This window comes from Varanus komodoensis, unplaced genomic scaffold (genome assembly GCF_004798865.1).
Source record: "Varanus komodoensis strain SLA01 unplaced genomic scaffold, ASM479886v1 scaffold8, whole genome shotgun sequence".
Lineage (NCBI taxonomy): Eukaryota > Metazoa > Chordata > Lepidosauria > Squamata > Varanidae > Varanus > Varanus komodoensis.
The window spans coordinates 433,213-455,141 of record NW_025336481.1 but is presented as its reverse complement, the minus strand read 5'-3'; the positions used below and the strand labels follow the sequence as shown (position 1 = coordinate 455,141).

General features: G+C 65.1%; 1 protein-coding gene across 1 annotated transcript; it reads left to right on the top strand.

Moving 5' to 3' along the window:
* Nucleotides 1-241: 241 nt before the first annotated feature.
* Nucleotides 242-21,046, top strand: KIAA1755 (KIAA1755 ortholog). Its single transcript, XM_044455113.1, has 13 exons — nt 242-397; nt 4,045-4,242; nt 5,690-6,998; nt 8,900-9,073; nt 9,389-9,512; nt 11,149-11,236; nt 12,657-12,743; nt 13,605-13,721; nt 15,309-15,457; nt 16,004-16,142; nt 17,459-17,581; nt 18,519-18,710; nt 20,144-21,046. The coding sequence occupies exons 1-13, from the start codon at nt 242-244 to the stop codon at nt 21,044-21,046; spliced, it is 3,759 nt and encodes a 1,252-aa protein (XP_044311048.1).
* The last annotated feature ends 883 nt before the right edge of the window (nt 21,047-21,929 follow it).

The following is a 21,929-nucleotide window of genomic DNA, read 5'->3' as shown; positions in this document are numbered from 1 at the left end:
GCGGGGGCGGGGGGGGGGGGCTGCCAGGCTAGGGCAAGGGCCGGCTACCATGGCCGTCTTCTAGTTGCTGGTGCGTCCCCTGCAGGGATGCAGTGGCAGAGAAACAGAGATGGAGAAGCGGCCTGTCCCCACCATGCGACTTTCAAAAGGCACAGGAGCCCCGTCGGGAGAAGCTGCTGGGGACCCTCTCTGTGGCCTTGCCAGTTAAACCTGGTCGCTCTTATGCTTGGGGTCGGTCGCCATGACTCCGGGGCGTGCGAGAGCCACGGAAGGGGTGCAGGCAGCCCACCAGTGGGGGCGTGGATCCGCGGAGGACCAGCTGTGGCTCCCGCATCTGTGCGAGGTGCCGCCCGCCGGGCATGGCGCCAAGTGCTGGGACAACCTGGGCATCCTGCCGGTGGGAGCGAACGCGCCTTGTGGGCCGAGGCGTGGCAGCCAGAGGTGACAGGTCTGTGCCCGGGGGGCCGTGGGAACCCGCGTCGGCCTGGCTCCTGGCTGGCAGGCTCTCCTTCGGGGTGGTGCAGCCCCCTCCCCTCCTTGGGGTCGTGTCTGCTTCCCGGCTTCACGTGGTGGGCTTGCAACGGGAGCCCCGGGAAGCTCACCAGAGGCTCCCAGCTGCGAAGGAGGATCGGCTTCTCTGAAAGCTGGTGGGGGCTCGTTTCGGCCCAGCCAGCAGGGTTGTCCAGGGAGTGAAATGCCCGCTGTCTCTCCGAGTGCCAAGGTGCGCACGGCGCGGGGCCCGCCTCGCGCTTTCCTGACACTGCCGCCCTCCCGGCGTGTGGGACGCCCGGGCAGCTCTGATCCCACCATCCCTGAGCCAGCGCTGGGAGACTTCAGCTTCGGGGTGAGGCTGCACCCCGCCAGACCAAAAGGGGAAATCAGCTGAAACGGGGGCCTGGGCATCCTGCCCGGTGTGGCGAAAGGGGAGGGGGTTTCGCTCCCCGGCCCACGTTGCCAGAGCCCAGCAGGGCGGCCCCATGAGGCTGGTGGAGCTGAAGGACACGGGAAGGGGGGCTTCTTCCTGCCGTGCGTAGCCGGGGCGTGGGACTCGCTTTCCACGAGATGTCGAGGGGGCCGCTCGTTTGGCGGCCTTGGGGCCTGGGCGAATCCGTGGAGGAGAGGGCTGTCTCTGCTACCAGTCCTCATGGTTCTGTGCCCCCGGCTATAGCAAAGAAAGCGTGCCTGTGTACCCCAGCGGCTGGGGAACATGGGTGGGAGGCGCCGCTGTACTCATGGCCTGCCGGTGGGACCCTGTGGGCAGCTGGCTGGCCACCAGGTGAACAGGATGGCCCTCCGCAAGCGCTCGAGTTCACACGACCAATCTGAGGTTGGAATGTATCTGTGATGTAAATGGGAAGAATCCACAGTGGGACGAGACCTTTCTTTGGACTAACCAAAATTCCACAGAAACATGCAAGCTTTCAAGTCCTCCAGAATTCTTCGTCAGGCTATGCAGAGTTCTGAAGAACGTGCAGTCGTGTTCATCTTTGTGGAAGCTGATTGCTAAGAGAGGTACCTCTCCGCTGTGCATTTGGACTCCCCCCCCTCCCTCTCTCTCTCGTGGACTACTGTACATAGCTGTCTGTGTGGGGAGGCGTTTATGGAAGTAGAAAGTTTCTTACGAGCTTCTGAATGGAATCATGTGAAGCCCCCTCCCCACATTTTGAGGAGGGCACCAGGAGGTTGAAATAGCAGCGATTCTCTGATGTTCGGGGCCCCGCCACGAGCGCTGCAGGGGCTGCTGGTGTTTCTCAAATGAGATCAGTATCAGAAAACAAGTTTCCCTGAAGGCAGCTTGCCTGCTGCGACCCATCGTCCCCTGCATATGTAAAGGCCAGGGAGGGCTCCGAGTGTTCTGGAGCCGAGGCTTCCTGCATCGCCGTTGCGAGACTCCCCCCCCTCCCCTCCCCTCCCGGAGAGCTTTGGGCTTCCCAGGCGGGCCGGCACTGAGCGCGTCCGAGCAGACAATGCGCGCACTGCGCTGCGAGGGGACGGCCGGCCTGAAAGCGCTCTTTCTTCTCCCCCGCGAGCCCCCCCCCCCCCCAGGGGTTGCGTGCAGAATGCCTGCCCCCTTCCAGCCCCACCCCCCTCGGTGGCCGGGCCAGGCCGCTGGGAGGGCAGCCCCCGCCCGGGGCTTGGCCCGCGGAGGATGGTCCTCCTGCCCCGAGGGAGCGGCAGCCCCGCGAGGTGCCCGCAGGTGCGCCGCCTCCCGTGGAGGGGCCTCTCGGGCTGAGCCTGCCCCGCAGGGGGACCGCCCTGTGCCCTGCCCGTCCAGAGCGGCCTCTCCGGATCCCCCCCACCCCCCACCAGAAGGCAGGAGCGCAGTCTCTGCTGGCCCGGCCAGGAGGCGTCGGCCCGGCTGGGAACGGAGCCGCTCCGGCTGCAGCCAGCGCCCCAGGTCGGCCCCGGCGGGGGGCTGTGGGTGCCGGGCCACGGCTCAGGGAGGGGCACGAGGGGCCCCCGGCATGCGTGTTTCCGCAGCCTTTTCTGGCACGGGTGGGTGCTCGGGCCCCGAGGCTGAATGGGACCACGGCTCAGCGGATGCGCAAGCCTGGCATGCAGTGATTCGGGGGCGAGGGAGGGACGCTCCCCCTCCAACTCTGGGCTGCAGGGCTCCAAAGCACCCGTGGACTATAGTGAGAAACCGGCAGTGCTGTCACATGCCTGCGCTTTGACCGATTTTGAAGCAATGTGCCGCTGGGGGAGGGGTGACGCCTCCCTGACGCCGGTTGAGTGGGCGCAGGGGAATGCTGCGGGACCGCTGTGAATTTTGCTGCACTTGGTCTGGAGAGAACCCCGGCGGCTCTTTGCTATCCAGGCCGGACTGCATGACACACGAATGCACAGTCGCCTTTCTGGGGGGGGGGGGCAGTGGGGGGATGCAAGAGAAGGAATGTTTGTAGGGGACAGCCTGTAGGAAAGTGACAGAAATCGCAGAGACGTCCTCATTTGCATATTTGTTAGATTTCTATGCACCTGATTAGTCACGCAGCTCCCTGGGTGTGTTACAACAACTTAGGGAAGAAACCTGTAAGATGTCAGGATGATAGGTTCGGGGGTTATGGCTGTGTCACTTGGCACCTCTGCATTTGATTTTGGGGGCTGAGAAGGAATTAGCAGCAAATCCTATGAATTGGGAGAGGGGATTCATATGCATATACCTTGCCCAGATATATTTGTGTGCATAAGTAAATTTATGTCAATGCAGTGTAAAACTTCAGGCAGACCAGCTGCATTCGCTCTGGGGCAATTTGCAGGCTGGGATTTTCGGTGGGCGATTTATGTGCTCCCCTCCCCTCCGCTTCACCTGTGAGGTTGCGGCTGCAGCGTTTTGCCCGTCCGAAGGTGCACGAGCAGGAGGGGGGCGTTGTGCCCTCCCTGCCTGGGCAGCAGGGAGAAGGTGCTGGCAGGGCTTGCCTCGTACTGGGGGGCCTCCCTGGATTCCCAGGACCTTCCAGGGGATGGGTGGGGTGTCAGCAGCTGCCCCTCCCTCAATGCAGAGGTGCAACCCCTGGATGGGGGTGCGGGAAGGGCCAGAGCGGTGCCCGCTTTGTGGGTCCAGGCCATGGCCCCCTCTGCAGGCCGGGGAAGGAAGGACCTGGCCACGGCCGGCCACTCCGGGTGTGACGGAGCAGAGGTCTTGTGCCCCGGCCGAGGTTCCTGCCCGGCACGCTGGAGGAGAGGCAGAGGGCGTGCGCCCTCCCCACCCTCGTGGCGGGCAGCAGGAGGCGGGGGCCAGCCCCCCCCCGCAGCCCCAGGTGCAGGGAGACGCCACAGCCGCTGCGGCCCCAGCCCACCGCATGCCCCCCGGAAGGAGGAGCACCCTGCTAACAGGGCCACCGTGCCAGGACGCCCCCTGCCCTCGCCTCCCCTCCGGGCATCGGCCTCATCCAGACCCCGTGTGGGGAGGGGCCAGTCGTGGGCCAGTGTGTGGCAGCCCCCCACCCCTCCTGCTTGCCGCTGGGCTGGGGGGCGCCAGGGAACCGCTGGGGGCAGCGGGGCCCACCTGCAGTGGCCGCGCCTGATGGCCCTCTCTCCCCACAGGACCCGCTGTCCCTGGATGCCGCGGTGCAGAACACGCTGGCGGGGCTGTTCCCCCCGTTCAGCGCCACGGCCCCCACCGTGCTCAGCCAGCTGTTCCGCGTGCTGGAGGCCACGTACGGCGGCGACGGCCTCGGCTGCCTCCTCGACTTCCTCATCCCGTCCAAGCGGCTCCTGGAGCACGTGCGGCAGGCCGCTTGCGTGAGTCCGGGCGTGGGGGGTGGCCGGGCCTGTGGCGAGACCCAGGGCAGCCCAGAGCCCCCGCAGCACAAGGAGCTGAGCAGGGGGCCGCTCCTCCGCGATCCGGCCCGCCGTCAGAACCTGCCCCGAAGGCTCTGCTCCCGTGCCCCGTGGCGCTGCACGGAGGGAACAGGGTCTCCCGAATGCAAGACGGGCACCACACAGGCGGGCGCGGGCAGAGCGGTCCCAGGGCGGCAGAGGCTGCCGATGTGTGAGCATCGCCTGGAAAGATCTGGGGGCAGCTTGCGGCCCTGCTGGTTTTTTCGCTCACAGTTCCCATCATCCCTCACCATTGCCTATGTTAGCGAAGGCTGATGGGAGTTGTAGGTCAGAACACCTGCCGGGCCCCAGTAGCCAAGCCCTGGCCTAGATTCCTTCAGTGCCTCCTTTGGGGTGCCCCTGCATGATTCCCTGCTCTGCCGGGCCTCCGGCTGGAGCATCACACTGTTCCCTCCCTCCTTGGGATCACGGCCGGCCGGCCGGCCTGCTGCCCCCCTCCTTGGGCTCTGGGCGCATCTCTTCCTGATCCCCAGGACAGACATGCAGACCAGGGACTCATGCAGAGACACAGGGATCGGGGTGGAGAATTCTTACCCGTAGGCTTTGATGGGAAACTCCTCCAGCTGTAGCAGTGAAGCCTTTTCCAGTCTGACTCCAGAAAATGTGTGTGCATCACACTTCCGGCACTTGGGAATTAACGCTCCTAGTGCATCACGCCTGGACTTGATTCTTGCGCCCGCATTTTTCTTACTCCGGGCTGCAGGCCGGGCGTGCAGCATCCCGAGCCCTGGTGGCCGAGGCAAAGCCCCCGAGGAAGGGGGGAGGCTGAGAGGGAGGCAGGGCCCCCCTCTGTCTCGGGTGCAGAATGGACGGCAGCGTGGCAGAGTCCACAGACGGGACACGGAACAGCTTTAGCCTGGCAGCCAATCCAGGCCAGCTCTGTGTGCGCAGCGCCCCTGTGGTGGGAGGGGCCAGGGCCAAAAGGGGTGGGGCCAACGGGCAGAATGCCAGCGTGGCTTAGCTCAACGCTCTCCCTGGCAGGAAGTAAACCGTAGAAGCGGAGTCTCAACTCTTGCAGTGAGGGGAGGCTGGAAAGCAGCACAGACGGCCGGGAAGCACCAAGGGGCAGGGCCGGGGGCCAGGGGTGGGGCTGTGGGAAGGGTCTCGGGCCATGGTGGGGGGCCGCAGGGGTTGGGTGGGCCTCAGATGATCCAGGAGTGGCCCCAGGGCCTGGGCCCAGAGGTCCGAAGGGGTTGGGGAGAATCTCACAAACCCAGCCATGACGGCCGTGGGGAACGGGGTGCACGAGGGCGTCCTGCCTCGAAATCGGAGGCAGAGAGCAGGGAGGACGGCGGGAAAGCGTTCTGCCCATGGAAACCATCCGTGCCTCTCCCTTGTGTGCCGCCAGGCGCCGTACTTTGGCTGTCTCTTCCTCCACGAAGGCTGGCCGCTGTGCCTCCGCGAGAAAGTTGTCGTCCACCTCGGCCCGCTCAACCCGCTCCTCTTGCGCCCAGGGGACTTCTACCTCCAAGCGGAGCCCTGCGGGGAGCAGTCGGCGTGCCTGGCGGTCAAGTGCCTCTCGCGGGACCTGACCTCGGTGGAGAAGATCCCCGTCCCCGAGGCCTCGTGCTCGCTGCCCTTCACCGAGGGCTGGCTGGAGGAAGTCACGCAGGGCCTCGGCCGCCCGGCGCTGCACACCTGCCTGGTGGCCACCGGGAACGGGATCGTCCCCATCCCGTGGAGCAAGATCGTGGCTCCCGAGTTTGTCCAGGGACCCAAAATGGAGGCGCTGGCTGAGCACGACTCCTCGGGAGGCCCGGAGGCCTGCTGCCCGCCGGGTTCTCCGCGGCAGAGTTGCCCCCTCGCTGCAGAGGGGCACAGGGGGCCCGGCGGGCCCGTGCAGACTCCTCCAGGCAAGTACCCCGGCCTGATCAAGGTGGAGCAGGGCTCCTGGAAGAAGTCCAGCCTGTTCGTCGTGCCCAGCCTGTGCGACATCATCAGCGAGAACCTGGAGGGGGAATACGTGAACCTGCTGGGATTTTCGGAGGAAACGAAGCCGAGCATCTCTGCTCCTGCCGAGCCAGCAGCGTCCCCAACTCCGGCACGGGACCCTCCAGGAACGGCAGCGCCCGAGTCTGGGAGAGGGCTCGCTGGGGAGAGTGGCAGCGACGAGGCCACGGCGGCAGACTGGGATTGTGGGATGGGGCCACACTCCACGGAGGGTCCCTGTACGCCTTGCCTGAGGAGGAAGCTGATCCCAGACCCCAAGGACCACGAATCAAGGTGTCGGTACCGGGAGTCGTACATGGCCGCCCTCAAGAACCCCGTCAGCTTCAGCTCGGGATTGATGGCTGCCATCTTGGAAGAGATGGATGTCGCCAAGCAGGCGGCCCCCCCGGAAAGCGCCAGCGTCCCGCCTTCTGAGGGGCCAGGCCAGGCGGCCCCCAGATTCCCCTCCGTGCATCCGGAGAAGGATGAGAAAGTGGACGAGGCTTCCAAGCCGGGGCCGGCAAAACTGCCGAAGTCCCCCGCAGAATGCCCGGCCGCCAGCAATAAATTCTCTTTCCTGAAGGGCCCTCGCCAGCTGCCCTGCTCCCCGGCCGGCTTGGCAGCGCCCGAGAAAGCCGGCAAGAGGCAGGAGGGGCCTCGGAGGAGGACGCTGATCGCCCGCTCCCCCAGGACAGTCCGGGCAAAGCCGGCAGCGGCCGCGGGAAAAGGTGATCATGACAAGCAAAGCAAAGCACGGGGCCCGGAAAGGAGGCAGTGAGGGAGCGGGGCCTTGGGTGGGTCTCCTCACAGGCTGGACGTGCACATGGTGGGCATGTCATGGGTGGAGCCAGCTGGAGCTGGGGGTCAGACTAGATGGCCCGGAGGCCCCTTCTGACTCGCTCTGTCTCTGTTTCTGCAGCCGTGGCTGCCGGGGGGTCCAGACTTGCAGGCAGCGGTGCTGACCTGGGCCAAAGAGCCGCATGGAGCAGGGCTGCTTGAGGCCGGCCACCCCGGGATCAGTGCAGGCTGTGGGGAGATCCGTGTCCCCCCAGCCACCGCTGGGGCTTCTGTGCAATCTGGGGGGCTGGCAGAGGACCTCGGCGCCCTGCTGGCCAAAGGGTTGCCCCACGGAGCCCTGCGAGCCCCGGGTCCACTGCGCCACGGAGGAGGGGGCGGGAGGTGCATGGCCCGCTTCAGGGCCACCCGCCCTGTCACATGTGGGCCCCAGGAAGTTTAGGGAGCGCATGGCCGTGCCTGTGCCGCTGGCCTGCATCTCAGTGGCGCAGATGCGGAGCTGTGGGCAAATTTCCCAGCCGTCTGCCTGAAATTGGGGTGGGGGGAGGGGGGTTTAGCACAGGTGAGGCCTTCCTGTCTTGGGGGGGGTCATCCGAGGGCACAGGGCTACAAGGCAGGAAGCACCCGCCACCTGCTGCGCCAGCTGTGAGAGAAATGGGCGATCTGGCTGCTGCCTGTAACGGCTGGACCTTTCCGTGACCCACTGCCCCTTGTGTGACCCACAGGGTCTGGATAGGGTAGGCTAGGATAGGGCAGAATAATGGTAGCCCTGGAGGGGGCCTGTAAAGCCCCCCCACCCGCTCTGCTTCCCCAGTCCGCCCGCCCGCGCCTTTCCAGCTCAGCAAGGAGGCGCAACGAGCTGCCCTGCGTGATTTGGGGCTGGGAGCTCGGCCGACCCGCTGCCACCCTGGGCCTCCTCGGTCCTCTGCCTTGGCCGATGGATGCTCTGGGGAACTTCCCCAGCTGCTCCGAAAGCCCCTCTTCACCCCGCCTGGATGCCTCCCCCGGGGCTGTTCCGGAGGGCGGGGCGGGTCGGTCTGTGGGCAGCCAGTGGGGCCACGGCTCCTGCAGGTGGCACGGTGGGCCGGCACACGGCCGCTGCAGGGGAATGGGGCAGGGCTGCCCTGCTGGGGGTGCCCAAGGGCCAGGATGCGGCCGCCGTGACTGCGCGCAGCCTCCATTTCGGACCCCCAGTGCAGGGGAGCCCCACCATCATGCTGCACCCTCAAACTGCTCTTCCTGTGGGGAAGTTTTCCTTAACGCTCAGCTGGAATCTGCTTCCGGGGGTTGGCTCCAGGGTTAATTCATCCTGAGAGTTACAACCACTGGAATAAATGAGAGTTAATTCAGCCGTGGTTTAAGTTACCCCAGCGGTTCCAGCGGGCCTGGTGCAGGCATGACCGAAAGCTCTGCTTTGCTGCACTTGCATTCTGGCTTTTTCCCTCGAAGGAGCTGACGGTGGTGCACACAATCCTCCACTCCCTTTTATCCTCACAACAGCCCTGTGAAGTAGGCCGGGCTAAGAGGCAGTCCCTGGCCAGTGGCTTCTGAGCCCTGAAGCCTCTGCACCACCCCGGTTCTCGAATCCCCACAACTGGGGCCCGTCACTGCAAATTCCAGGACCCTCCCGAAACGCGCTGGCATGGCTCCTCTTTCCCCCACGTCTCCCCGGCTGAACAGGCCCGTCTCTTTGAGGGTTTCTTGTGGGACTTGCTCTCCATGGCGTGGAGGGGAAGGGAGTGGCTGGCGAATTCTGCCAAGCATCTTGTCCTGGTTTTGAGCTGGAGAGCCCTCCCAGCAATCCTCCACCTTCCCAACTCTTCCTCTGGCACAGGTGCCAGCCCCGCCGAGGCCGTGGGCGTGGACAAAGCCGTGGACGACTCCGCTGGGAGCACAACGGATGCCCAGCTCAGGGAGTGCCTTCCTCCCGGATCCGACCTGCAGGAGCTTGTGCACTGGGAGCTGCTCAGCCCGGAGCTTCTCTCTTCTGGCGTCGTGTGTCTGCCAGGTACTGCGATGAGGACCCACCCACTAGGCCGCACGGCCTCCCCCTTGCACGGCTGCCCTTTATCTCCGCAGGGCTCATGCCTGGGAGCATCCTGAGGGTCGGCACTCCCCAGTAGCCCTCCTGGAAACTAGTTGCCGCAGAGCCGGAATACATTCAGGAGCAAGAGCCTGCGGCGAAAGCCTCGGATGGGCCGGATTGCCTCTTTTCCCAGTTTGTGGAGCAAAAGGGATGGCTCCAGTCCGATCTGGGTTTTTGCACAGAAATGTGCGACTGCAGAGCTCCATCACATTACGGCTCCTTTCCGTTGGGTTTCAGGGAGTACAGACAGGCTCGGCAGGCCGGTGGTTCAGGTCACCACGAACGACCGTGCGTGGGCAGCACCGTGGTGCTCAGCCCGGGAGGTGACGCGTCTCCTGCTCCATCTCTTCTCGCTGGCAAGGTGAGTCAAGGCCCCCCGGGGGCCGCCTTTCCGGAGGAGGCCCGTCCTCGCCCCCTCTTGCTCCTCTCGGCCGGTTGCGCCAAGGGCGGTGAGTTCCAGCCGTCCCCGGGCCGCCCTGCTTCCTGGAATCTGGCTACGTTTGCGGTTCCCCCCAGCTGGTCCCAGGCTTGCAAGAGCGCCACTGCCCCGGTGGCTCCTTTCCCCTCCCGGCCTTGTGGCCTCAGGCACTCTGCTTGATCGGTTTGGCCTGCTCTTCCCCGGTTGCCTCCGCGATGATAAATATACCAAGCATCCTGAAGCAGCAGCCCGACAGTGAAAACAGTGGAAAGCAGGAAAGCACCGATTGCAGAATAGCAGCGATAAACATGCAAGTCGTAAATGGCACAAGGAGCAGTCGGGCTCCCGGCCACGTGGCTCTGATGGAACATGGTGAAATATCCTGCATCAAAAGAAGCAGCTGCTTTCCAAGGCCAGAGCCCCTTTGGCAAGAGCCAGCTGTGTGTTTGCCATAACCCAGGGGTCCTGGGGGCTGGATCCAGCCCGCCATGCCCATGTGGGCCCGCATGCGCCTGCCGTCACCCACCTCGCCCCACGCGCAGGGAGGCAACGGTTTGCTCGCTTGGGGAAAAGGGTCTCCGAGCAAGCCAGCCAGCCAGCCGCTGCCTCGTGCGCCCGCCTCGCCTCCCCTGGCCATGCATGCCTGCCCACGCCTCGCCTCGCCCCACGCCCCGCCCCCCCAGCGCCCGCGCCCGCATGCCCCGCCCCCTCACATGCGCGCACCGCCAGCACCACCTCTTTGACCGTGCCCAGCACTGGCGCCTTCCAACTGGCCCCCTGCTGCAAAAGTTGGAGGACCCTGCCGTGACCGTGGGATGGGGGCCAGGACGGCAGTGCTCCACCTCCCGCTGCCACTCCTGCCCGGGGGTGGCGCGCTGCCCTGCGTGGCTTGTGCACAAACAGAAACTGGTGCTCAGCTCATGGAGGGCGGGCTGTGGAGGCCGGACCTGCTCACAGGTGGAGAGGCGCCCCGCTTTTGGAAGGCGTCAGCCCCTCCTCTGGGCTTCGGGAGAGGCCCCGGAGGAGGTTCCTGGCGGTCGGGGCTCCCCAGAAGCGTTAGCTCTGCTCTCTGTTTCTCCAGTTCGGCTCGCTGGGCATTTTCCAGGCAAGGGGGAGCGGGCACTGGCGCCTGTGCCCCGGGACGCGGGTGCTGTGGGGTGGGCCATGGGGGCTGCGCCTGGGCCCCAGGGTGTCCGGAGGCGCACCTTGGATGCAGTGGGGCGGAGGGCTCCCGCGATTCTCCATGAACGGCTCTCTCTGCCACGCCGCTTCCTGGCTAAGTTAGCGCTGCTTTTGATGTCCAGAGCACTCTGTGCCCCAGCGGCACCTTGAAGGGGCTGTCAATAGTCGGCAAACTTTAAAAAAAAAATCCAACCAAGCGTGCAAATATTTCATATTTCTGAAACGTATAGCCTGCCTGTCGAGCTATACACATGATGTTAAACCTAATTTCTTTGGTCTACGAACCACACCGTAAGTTCGGGCATGCGTGGAATTCCACCAGTGGAGTGCAGGTGCAGCTGGGTGAATCCTTATCAAAATGCCCCCCTGCTCGTTTCTCCTGCCCCCCCCCCCACAGGAAGCAGTGGAGCAGCGCGGGGCTGACGGTGGTGATTGACGCCCGAAAGGAGCCGCCCTCTCCCACGCTCTCTGCCGCCCTGGGGGGTGTCCAGGGAAGGGGGGGGGGGGGGGGGCTGGACTGGGGAGAATGGGGGCAGTGCTCAGGTTTGCATGGGGGGGGCGTGCATGCATGTTTCACTTCCCATAGTGAGCTTTCTCGCCCTGTGATTCCCGGGCCGGAGAGCAGTTCTGGGTTGCGTGTGCCCCCCCACTCCCCCACCCCCACAGAGAAAGCGCAGTGCGTGTCTTTCAGACGGGAGGCTGCGCTTCTCCTCCCCTCCCTGGAGAGCTTATAGGGGCTCCTGCGTGACAAAAGCACCCTGCAGAACCGAGGACACAAAGCACCGTCGAAGCGCAGCGCACTCGGAGTGCAGCTGGCGGCACATGGGCTTGGCGTGTCGCTTGCACATGTCTCTCTGGGCTTCCCCGGAGGGTGCTCCGCTTCCGCACGCCCGAGAGCCAGCCGATGCTCCCTGGTTGCTTCCCACCGCTTAGATGCTGGTTCTTGTGGAGCGGTGCCAAGAAAATCGCCCCTGGAGAAGTGGTGGCGTTTCCTCCCACAGAGCTGCACCCTCCTTGGCGGGGGGCGGGGATTGGCCTTCCCAGGGACCTTTGTGGGTCCTCTGCTCTGCCGGAGCCCTTTATGCGGGAGAAGGCAGGGCGGGGGCTCCAGAAGGGGGCGCTGCAAACTCACCCCTCCCTTCAGGAGCAGGCGGTCTGGGCTGCTTCCCGGGACCCTCCCGAGATAGAACTGGGGCAGGGGGTCTTTTCGGGGGGTCGGGGGGGCAGATGAGCTCTTCCATCCTGACAGGGAGGCAAAGGTGACACTCGCCCAGGGCAGCTGCGCTTGGATGCATTGGACTGCAGTCCCCATGCTGGTTGGGGAAGCTGGGTATTGTGGGCCAGCACATCTGCAGTGGGCCAAAGCCGGGGAGCCTGGGGCAGGGGGAGGTCTCCAGGAGATGGCTGTTCCACCCAAGCTGAGGACCGAAGTCTTTAATCGCTGGGGCACGTCTACAGCAAATTCTTCGAACGTTAGCGCCCGGCGGAGGGGGTAACAGTGGGGTCCTTGTGAGAATTTTCATCGCCTGCACCGGATGCTGGTTCCCAAGGTCCCACACCTGGCTGCAGGTGGGGGTGCCGCTGTCCTCAAGCAGGTGCGAAATTGCTTTGGGCTGTAAATGTGCAGGTTTCGTGGAGCCCGTCTCCCAGGCAACGGATTTTATTGTTGTGTGATGCTGGGGAGAACGGTGGTGGGGATTTGGGTGCGGCAACTGAGAATACACCCAGCAGATCAAAGATGCGGGGGGGGCGGGGGGCAAGAAGGCCTTCGTCCCTCCAACCAGCAGGGGGCCGGCTCGCTAGGGGCTTATGGGTTGGAGCGGCTGGGAGCCTTCGCCCTCTGCTCAGACCCCAGAGTGCACCCACGGCGGGGGTGCTTGGTGCTCAGTTCTCGTCCCCTTGCAGAGTGCCTGGCCTGGAGCCATCCACACGGTGCTGCTGCTGGCAGAGAAGGAGGCCGCTGCGCATCTGGAGAAGCTGCCCGGGGTGCAGGTGAGCTTGCGTGTCCTCTCCGTCTCCCAGGCCAGGTAGCTGGTGGGGGCCCCGGTAGGTGGAGAGGGTCCCGCTGGGCTCCCGCGGCCGACGGCTCAGCGAGCTCTCTCCCAATCATCGCTTTATAGACTGGACACGGGCACGAGGTTTATCTTTCAGCCCTTGAAAGGCTCTGCCGCTCCTTTATTAATGCTGCTTGGTTTAATTACCGTGATATGAAATATTAATGAGTCCGATTAACGGCCTGTGCCACCAATGATTAAAACACCCGCATTTCCCCGTGTGAGTCTGCAGGGCAGGCCGGCCTCTCTGCTGGTCTGGTGGATTGCTAGCGGGGGGGGGGGGGGGCGGGGAGCCGCTCGTCTCTTCCTGAGCCTCCCCGCCCAAGGCTTGCGCACACACCGTCCCTCCCATACGTTTCAGAGCGAGGGGGGTTCAGTGGCCGCTGGAAAGCAGCTGGGCGGACGTGCCGGCTCGCGCCGAGGGGCGGTGTGGCTCCCGCGGGGTCGGAGCGTGCTCTGCAGCCGGGCGGTGGGGGAGCTCCGGACTCTGCACTGGCGGAGGCCCACACCTGCCGCAGGGAGAAGCCATGCGCGGACGGGAACAGCCGGCACGCTTTATTCTGGAGGGGGCGGAAGCTGGCCTCCTCTTGCAAACCTCCCCATCCTCCTTGCCTCGCGTTTGCACCAGCGGCGACCCCGTTTTGCCCGGGCTGATGCTTCCACTCTGATCTCTTTTCTTAACTCTCACGTCTCTGGAGCCACGTGGCGCCGCTGCTTGGGCCGGTTTGAAAAACGGGGCAGCTGCTTTGCTTGAAAGACCCGCCAGGCTGCTGACGGCCGCACTGTGCCTCCCCTGCAGGTGGAGCTGCTGAGCTCCCTGAAGGCTCTCGGCCGCCACGTGGACGGTGGCCAGCTGACCCAGGCCTTGGATGGCCAGTTCCCCTACTGCCACGGCGCATGGGTCCAGTTCTTCCAGGTGCCTGCAGCTGCCGGCGGCCGTGTGGGGAGGAGGGCTGGCTGCAAACGCGCCCCTTAAGGTTTCTCCCCGCCTTCTGCAAGGTGTGGGAGAAGTCCCCCCTTTCGAAGGGGAGGCCGCTCCTTCACCCAAATGCCTTGGAGCCCTTTCCCCAGCCGAAGGGCTCCTCCCGCCTCGCCTGTCCCGGGGACGCCTGCCTTCCCCTTTCATCCCTCTGGAGTTAGATTGCAGTCTCCTAGGGGCAGGTGACTTGTTCTGCGGCTTCATGCTGTGAAATGTCACAACCGTGGATGGCACTCTCCCAGCCACCCCCCCCACTCTGCCTCCGCGCCCCCCACCCGGCCGTGCAGCGGCTGCTGGCCTGCTTCCGCGTGCGGCTGCCGAGCTGCTCCGCCTGACGGAGAGCTGTCTGCTTGCTCCCCTCAGAAGCTGCACCGCCTTGTAGGCGACCTCACGGGAGCCTCGGAGTTGCTCAGGAGCACCACCCAAGAACTGGAGCAGGGGGAGGGGCTGGAGAGCATGCAGGTAACCCCCCCCCCCCGGGCCTGGCACCTGAGCCGTGGGGCAGAGCAACACCCCGCAGGGCAGCCCCTCCTGCCGGGATCGGCGGACCTCCGGGCACTCCTTGGCTGCAGGCCGGCCCTCCCGCTTCCGATCCCCTTCCCTGCACAGCCAGCGGCTCTGCTCTGCTCGGAGGCGCCCCCGGGCTGGCCGTCTCGTGCACCCAGCCGGCAGCACAGGGTATTAGTCTGTGGGGGGGCACCCCACCGGAAAGAGAGGCGAGCTCCTCCGGGTCGGCCCTGGCAGTCCGTGCAGCCGTCTTATTCCTCTCTTCCCGAGAGCTCGATAAAAGGAGGCAAAGCTTCTGGAGGCTGAGAAGCAGGCACGGTGCTTTCCCCTGCAGCCGGGGGCATGGGTGGCGTGGCGGATTGAGCCCTCGGGCCATGGTGCTGCTGGCCGGCAGGCCGCCTCCGCACGACAGGCGAGCACCTGCTGCGTGGCCCCAGCTCTCGGCTGCCCAGCGAGCCGAAAGCGCGCGGAGGAATAGGGACCCCGTGGTGGGGCGGGCAGCCGAGTCCTGCGTGCCCCAGCATTGAGTCCCGCCAGCCATGGGACCACGGAAGCGTCTTCGGACGACGCCGGCTCTTCGGCTTGCAGACGGATGAGCGCCGGCCCAAGCCAGACACAGCTGGCACGCGAGTGCGGGGATCCGTGCCTTTACCTTACTCCCCGAGGCAGCCTCTTGCAGGGCTTTCTTCTGGACGTGCGTTTCTAGCCGTCACTTGGGCGATGCCCGGAAGCTGTTCCCATGCCGGCCCCTGCAGCCAGACCCGGGCCCCGCGAGGGCCTCGTGGGGTGAGAGTCTTGCGCAGGGACCTGGGCCTCCCGCGCCCACACTCGGCCACGGAGCCCACTGGGCGACTCGGGGCCAGCCCCGGGCTCTCGGCCCAGCCTGCCTCACAGGGTCATTGTGAGGATGAGAATGGCGTGGGGAACGGTGTCCTGGCTGTGGGGGGAGGCAGGGCGTGAATGGGGGTTTTATGCCCCTCCTGTGGCCACGGCCCACCTCGCATGGTTCGCCCCCAGGCGGTCGGGCGGCGGATGGAGAGGCACCGGCAGCTGATGCAGGAGGTCCTGTGCGACACGCGGCTGGTGCGGCTGCAGAGGGAAGGCGGGGCGCTGCTCGCCAGGCTGAGGAAGGAGGCGGCCCGGCTCAGCTCGTCCCCCGACGTCCGGTAGGCGCTCTGGGGTGGCGAAGAAAACGGCGATCGGGGGCAGCATCCTCCCCCACGGACTCCGCGGCTTCCAGCATTTGCAAATGCTCCGAAGTGCCACGTTCTGTCCCCTTTCATTGAAACAGAGCGAGTCGGAAGGGGCCTCCCGGGTCATCTAGTCTGACCTCCGGCACCAGCCGGCTCCGCTCACGACATGCCCACCGTGTGCACGTCCAGCCTGTCCTTGAGCACCCGCACCGATGGGGCCGCAATGACCTCTCTGTAATACTTGGTGCCTTCACTGAATCAAGATCTCCCTGAGAGTTCATGCACATTTCTGGAGGGCTTTATCCTAATGCAGGAGGCTTGGAGGGATTCTCTGGATGCGTTGGCAGAGTTTCATACAAACTTCTCATGATTCTGCTGCGGTGCACCATTTCACTACTGTGTGGGTTTTTGTACTGGGGAACTGCATCCCAAAACCGTGCATTGGTTTGCACGCCGGTTTGAAGATGCAAATGGTATGGAAATGTGGACTAAGCAACCCCCCCCCCCCCGCTTTGCCAGGAGTAGCTTCGCCTCTGCCCTGTCCCTCTACAACCTGGTGGAGGAGGAGGTGCACACGCTGGTGACCAAGTCCAACCAGCGCTTGGAGCACCTGGAATTCCTGCTGAAGATCCGGGAGCTGGAGGCGGAGTTCAGCAAGGTACGTGGGCCTGCCGGACCCGGAGCACCAGGAGCAAGGCCGTCGGGGGCTGGGCAGCTCCGCCGTGTCCGGCTTCCCGGGTGTCTGGCACGGCCAGCGATCAGTCGCGGGGTCTGCATGGAGGCCGGTGGGGCAGGAGCTGGGCGGCGCTGTGGGGCTTCCCAAGGGTGAGGGGCATCCCCTCCCAGCTCGCCCCCACCCCTGCGTTGCCTGCCACTCGCTTGACGCGGACGCTGTGCCTGGCCGCTGCCTCCTGCCGGGTGGTTTGCTGGCCAAGGGGGGGCAGGAAGGCCCCTCCGCATCCCTCCGGCCGCATCCAGCCAGGTTGGCGATGGCGTCTCAGGCCGAGCATCCTCCTCCTCGCCTGAGGGGGCCGCGGACTGGCCCAGCGGGGGAGAAGGTCTGCCCGGACACGCAGCCGGAGCTCTAGCTGAGAGGCATCCTGGGGAGGGGTGTCACCTGCCTGTCCCCCGAGCTGCCGCCTCCCTGGCCCCTGGGGGGGGCTGGCCCCACGCTCTGCCAAATGCGCCCCCCTGTGTCTGAGCTCGGGAACAGCAGGTGCACCGTGAGTCTGGGCCTCGGCAGGAACCTGCGGGCCCTGCTGGCCTCAGCTGCGGACGCAGCCACGGTGCACTGCCGCTCCTTCCGAAAGGAGGCGCTCAGCTCTCCGGGGAGGCCTGCCCATCACGGTGGCTGCTGGGGCTCAGTGTACGTGGGGGGCTGCACGTCCGGCTCCGGGGGGCATCCCCGGCGTGGTTGGGGCCAGCGAATCATGAGCAGCCACGGCTGCGGCAGCGAGGGACACCCGCCGGAGCAGCTGGGGCGGCAGCTGGAGGGCAAATGCGCAGCCCCACGTGGGATCGGGGCCCTGGAAGCCCCAGTGCAGGAGCATCGGGCTGGGCGGACGGACGCGCGGGAGCCATGCCTTCTCCCCCAGCGGCCTCGGCCTCCCGGCACCTGCCTCCCCGCTTGGTGGAGAGACGGAGCAGGCGGGTGCCTCTTTCCCAGGGCTGGAGAAGAGAGATCGCCCCTCGGGCTGAAATTCCTCCACTCCTCCCAGCATCCAGGTGCATCCTGCCGTCCCCATAGCCTTGCCAGGGGTCATGGGGGGGTGTCCAGGATGCAAAAATGAAAGGCAGACGGTGCGAGGAGGCGGCAGGCGGCCCATCTCCCCGTGTCGCGTGCTGCGCCTCTGCTCCACCCCCGCTGCTCCCAAGGGGCCTTCCCGGCCGGCCGGCCACGTGCGTTCCCGGAGGGGCTGCCTTGGGGCTGGCGCTCCGGCACACACCTCGCTCCCCCCTTGCTTCTTCACGCAGCTCAGCTCGTGGTTTGACGAACGGGGAGAACTGGAGCTCCGTGCGGCGGGGGCTGCCGAGGGCGGCCGGGAAGGCGTCGAGAGGGCCTACTGGCGCTTCCAGGAGTTCTTCAAAGAAGCCACGGTGAGTTCGGCCACGGTCCCCGGCAAGGGCAGCCGGAAAGAGCTTTCCTGCAAAGGGGAGGGGGCAGGCGAGCCCCGCTTGCTGCAGAAGCGGCCGATACCGTTTTTCGACATTGCTTTTAGGAGCCTTGTGCATCTTCTAAATTCGTTCTTGCACCTTCTTCACAGCGGATGTAAGACAGCCAGGTCGGCTATTCCCTTGTCAAGTCCAGCATTCCATGCCCTGGTGTTTTCTTCTGTTTAAGACAACCAGATTCTAAAAGCATCCATAATTTTTGTTTAAAGTGCTGTGGAAAAAATGGGGAAAGGCCCATTTAAGAGAATCCATTGGAGGATTTTCACCAAAATCCGCTCTAGCTTTTCTGTTTGCATTGATCCTGGACCCAGCCATCCGCTCCTCCATCTTCCCTTTCACAAATTCCAAGCAAATCCCTAATTATTTCCGGCTTGACAAATTTATAACAAATCTGCAGAAAGAAATGCAACCATTTCAGTAAAAGTCCTCGTCGGATTGTGTATGTGTGCACATCTCTGACAGTAAAGCAGAGTTATGAATTAAGGGGAAGGTAAGGAGAAGGGCTTGCCCCCTGGACTTTTATGAACTAAAATGCTCCTCTTTGCTAGCCCTTTGGGCTACCATGCCCCAAGAGTCGTGGGCTGCACAGAGGAAGCTTCCAAACTGTGGTTGGTGTGTGTGTGGGGGGGGGGAAGCAGGGGGCGGGGGCTAATATCCACAGTGTAGAAACGGGGGGCGAGCACTTCTGGACCAAGCCGCAGCCCCGCTCACGCCAGCACCCCGTTCCCAGCCGTGGGGGCCTCCTCTGTGGCTCGTCTCCCAGGGAGGGGCCCCGGGGCACTGACGTTCCACCGCGGCCGCTGGGGCCTGGCTGCACCGGGGCACGTGCCAAGCCCCCCGTCTTTCCCCTCTTCCCCGGCAGGCCCACTACAGCCGCGGGCTCTCTCTGTCAAAGGAGGCCGCCCGGATCCAGGGCTCGCGGTTCCCCGAAATGGAACCCTTCGAGGCAGCCAAGCGGGCCTTCCAGGCACAGCTGACCGTGTTCTACATGGACATGGAAAGGAAGGGGGCTGAGCTGGAGACCTTCTTGGACCTGCACCGGTTCTGCGACCAGGTGAGGCCACGGACGCTGCGGCGACGTGGAAGTGGAAGCGGGGCGGGGAAGAGCGGTGGGTGCAGGGTGGGCGAGTGGGCACAGCAAGGGGTCCAGGAGGGGGCCGGTGAGGCCATGTTGCCATCGGAGCAGCGGGGCTCGTGCGCAGCCAGGCCAAGCCCCACCTGGCCAGCGCTCTCATTGCACAGTGGTCAAGCAGCTGCCAGAGGAGCCCACGCACGGCGGCCTCCCACCCATGTTCCCCAGCAGATGGTGTGCCTAGGCCAGTGGTGGCGACCGATGGCACGCGGGGCACAGTGGGCACGCAGAGCTCTCTCTGTCGGCACGCGAGCCAAGTCGCCCCGGCAGCCGAGCATCGGATAACAGCGCACACAGGGGCCATGCGCATGCACGGAAAGGGATAGTGGCGCCAGGCGATGATGTCACGAGCCGCAACTTGTCAAAACTTTTGCATGGCCGGTCAGTGCACTTGCTTGGACTGGCTGTGAGCTGTTTTTTCTAAGCTAAAACCTCAGTGTTCAGGTTTCATTGCAGTGTTGGCACTTTGCGATAAATACGTGGGTTTTGGGTTGCAGTTTGGGCCCTCGGTCTCTCAAAGGTTGGCCCTCCCTGGCCAAGGTCATTCCGCCTCTGACACTGGAGGCCGCAGCTGGCCATCTGGGCTGGTAGCCACGGATGGTGGCTGTCACCAGACCTGGCTGCCATGTGGAGAAGCCCTTCCTGGAAGCTGCCACCCATCCACCTCGGGGGGTCACCCCACCTGGTGTGCCGAGAGTCCCCGAGGGAACCCCTCCCTGCGTGGCTGCTCCTGGGGGCACCTGGGCACCGAACAGGAGGGCGCCAGGAGCACGCGGGCCGCTTTCTCGCCAGGTGTGAGCCCTTTTGTCCGCCCTGGGCCAGGGCTGGCTCTTCCCTGGATCGGAGGGCACCGTTCCCCCCTTGAGGGCCACTGAGGCTCGGGCAGTGGTGGGGGGAGCCAGTTGACTCCAACAGGCCAGAGGCGTGTGGCCAACCGCTGCTGGAAGCCGCTAAGCCAGGCACCCCCCCTCGGGCTGGTCTGTCGGGCTCTGCCTGACGCTTTCCCAGCAGGCACAGAAACAGAGCGAGTCTGAAGGGGCCTCCCAGGCCATCGAAGGCCATCCTGTTGTCCCCGGGCCACTTCCACGGTCTGCCCAGATCCTTCCGGATTTGGAGCAGCAGAGCAACGGGATGGGGCTGCGAGGAGCAACTCATCTGCTCATCTGCTAGTGGTTTGGATTCCGAGAAGGCAGGGGGCCCTGGCTGGAAAGCAGCCACAGAACTGGGCATGGGGGGAACAGCAGAGAAGCGCCTGGGGTGGCCGGAAATCACGGGAGGAGCATTCCGGGTGGGGGACGGCCAGGAAAGACGTCCTTGCGGGAGAGCTAAGCCTCGTCGTCCCTCTCTTTTCCAAGGTCACCCAGTTTAACCTCGACTGCAAGCGATGCCTGGCCGTGCAGAGCGCGGGGAGGAAGGAGGCCGGGAGCGCGGAGGGCCGGCAGGCGGTGGAGCGGGCCCTCCAGCGGCTCTCCGGGGAGTTCTCCCCCGAGAGGTTCCAGCAGATGAAGAGGCAGGCGTCCAGCCTGCGCAGCCAGCAGGGCCTGGCGGTGTGGGCAGTGGCTCTGGAGAGCTGCCAGGAGGCCAAGCGGCTTCTCGACGGGGCCCTGGCCTCTCCCACGGGGGCCCCGGGCGGAGGGCCCAGAGATGGCGTGGGGAAGAGCAGCGCCCTCGGCCCGGGCCCTCGGCCAGGCCCCCCGGCCCCAGGGGACGGCCCCGGCGCCAGAATGCCAGCGGGACGCACGGCGGCAGGGCAGCCCGAGGGCAGCCAAGGGCATGAGGGCGGGTCAGTGCGCCCCCCGGGTGGGGGCACCGGCAGGGATGGGGCGGGCGGTGAAGAGGCCCCCCTCGGAGCCACCCTGGAATGTGGGGTCACCGAGGCCCCGGACACGGAGCGGGAGGGCTCAGCGAATCCCTGCCCGGCCCCCCAGAGCCCTCCTTCGCCACCTGTTGCTCACCCTCATGCTGAGCGGCCCCCCGGGGGGGCGGCGGGCCTGCCCTTTGCCAAACCACCCTGCAGATCCGCCCCGGGAAGGGGCCCGAGGGCCAGGAAGCGAGAGGCGGCCCAGTACTTCCAGCTCGCCAGGCACGGGAGCTTCTCTTCGGAAGACACCGATTCCCAGAACTCCACCGACGATGGGCAGGGAGCCCCGCTGCCCGCAGAGCCGCCGGGACCCGAAGGAGGCCAGGACAGGGCGCTGGGCATCCTGTACTTAGAGAAGCACAGCGCCAGCAGCCCTGCTCACGCAGCCCCCCAGTAAGGAACGGGGATCCGGGCAGGCAGAGCGCGCAGGTCTCCTCCTGCGGGGCTGTGGCCGGGAAGGCCCCTTCCAGCTGCGAGAGGGACTGCCCCCATCTCGGGTGGGCCGAGCCGTGCCTGAAGGAGAGGACGTGGGGGGCACCCCAAAGGCCTGCTGGAGCCCGTCCCCACGGGCAAAGCTCAGCTCCAGGCGGGGATGGGCGGACCTTGGGTCGCACGGTAATGCGGACTCCCCAGTTTTGTGCTTTTGGACCTCTAGCAGCGAACCAAAGCTCAGTTAGCCTCTAAAATATGCGCTGCTCTGAATGCTGCGGTGGAACACCAAGTCAAGGAAGCGCATAACATGCATATTTTACAGAAAGTAACAATAAAAATATATGGTGTTGGGAGAACGATTGAAAGATGTGGCATCTGAGGGGACTTCCTGGCATCCGAACGGAACCTTGGCTCCCTGCACTTGGCTCCCTCGGAGAGCCGCCTGCCCTCCTCTGCAGGGGAGCCCAGGCCTCTGCCCATGCTGTGCCAGTGCCCGTTCGTGAGCGCTGAGGAGTGTCTGGCGCGCAGCCGTCCCACAGGCTGGTTCCGAAGGGCAGATGGCGAGGAAAGAAAAGCCCCCTGCGCCTTCACCACAGAGCAGCTCCGGCTGTGGCAAAGCAAATTAGAAACATAGAAACCAAGCGAGTCAGAAGGGGTCTCCCGGGCCATCTAGTCTGACCCCCTGCTCCAGCCGGCTCCGCTCACAACATGCCCACCATGTGGACGTCCAGTCTATCCTTGAACACCCGCACTGATGGGGCCGCAACCTCCTCCTGTGGAAGCCCATTCCACGCCCTCGGGGTCCTGACTGTCAGGAAGTGCTTCCTGGCATCCAAATTGAACCTTGG

What these genes read in the sequence shown, in the direction of transcription:
- KIAA1755 (XM_044455113.1), top strand. Translation starts at nt 242, where the DNA reads ATGACTCCGGGGCGTGCGAGAGCCACGGAAGGGGTGCAGGCAGCCCAC. An exon ending in GGCAGCGGCCGCGGGAAAAG is followed by an intron (nt 6,999 to 8,899) that starts GTGATCATGACA and finishes CCTCTGGCACAG; the next exon opens with GTGCCAGCCCCGCCGAGGCC. An exon ending in TCTCTGCCGCCCTGGGGGGT is followed by an intron (nt 11,237 to 12,656) that starts GTCCAGGGAAGG and finishes GTCCCCTTGCAG; the next exon opens with AGTGCCTGGCCTGGAGCCAT.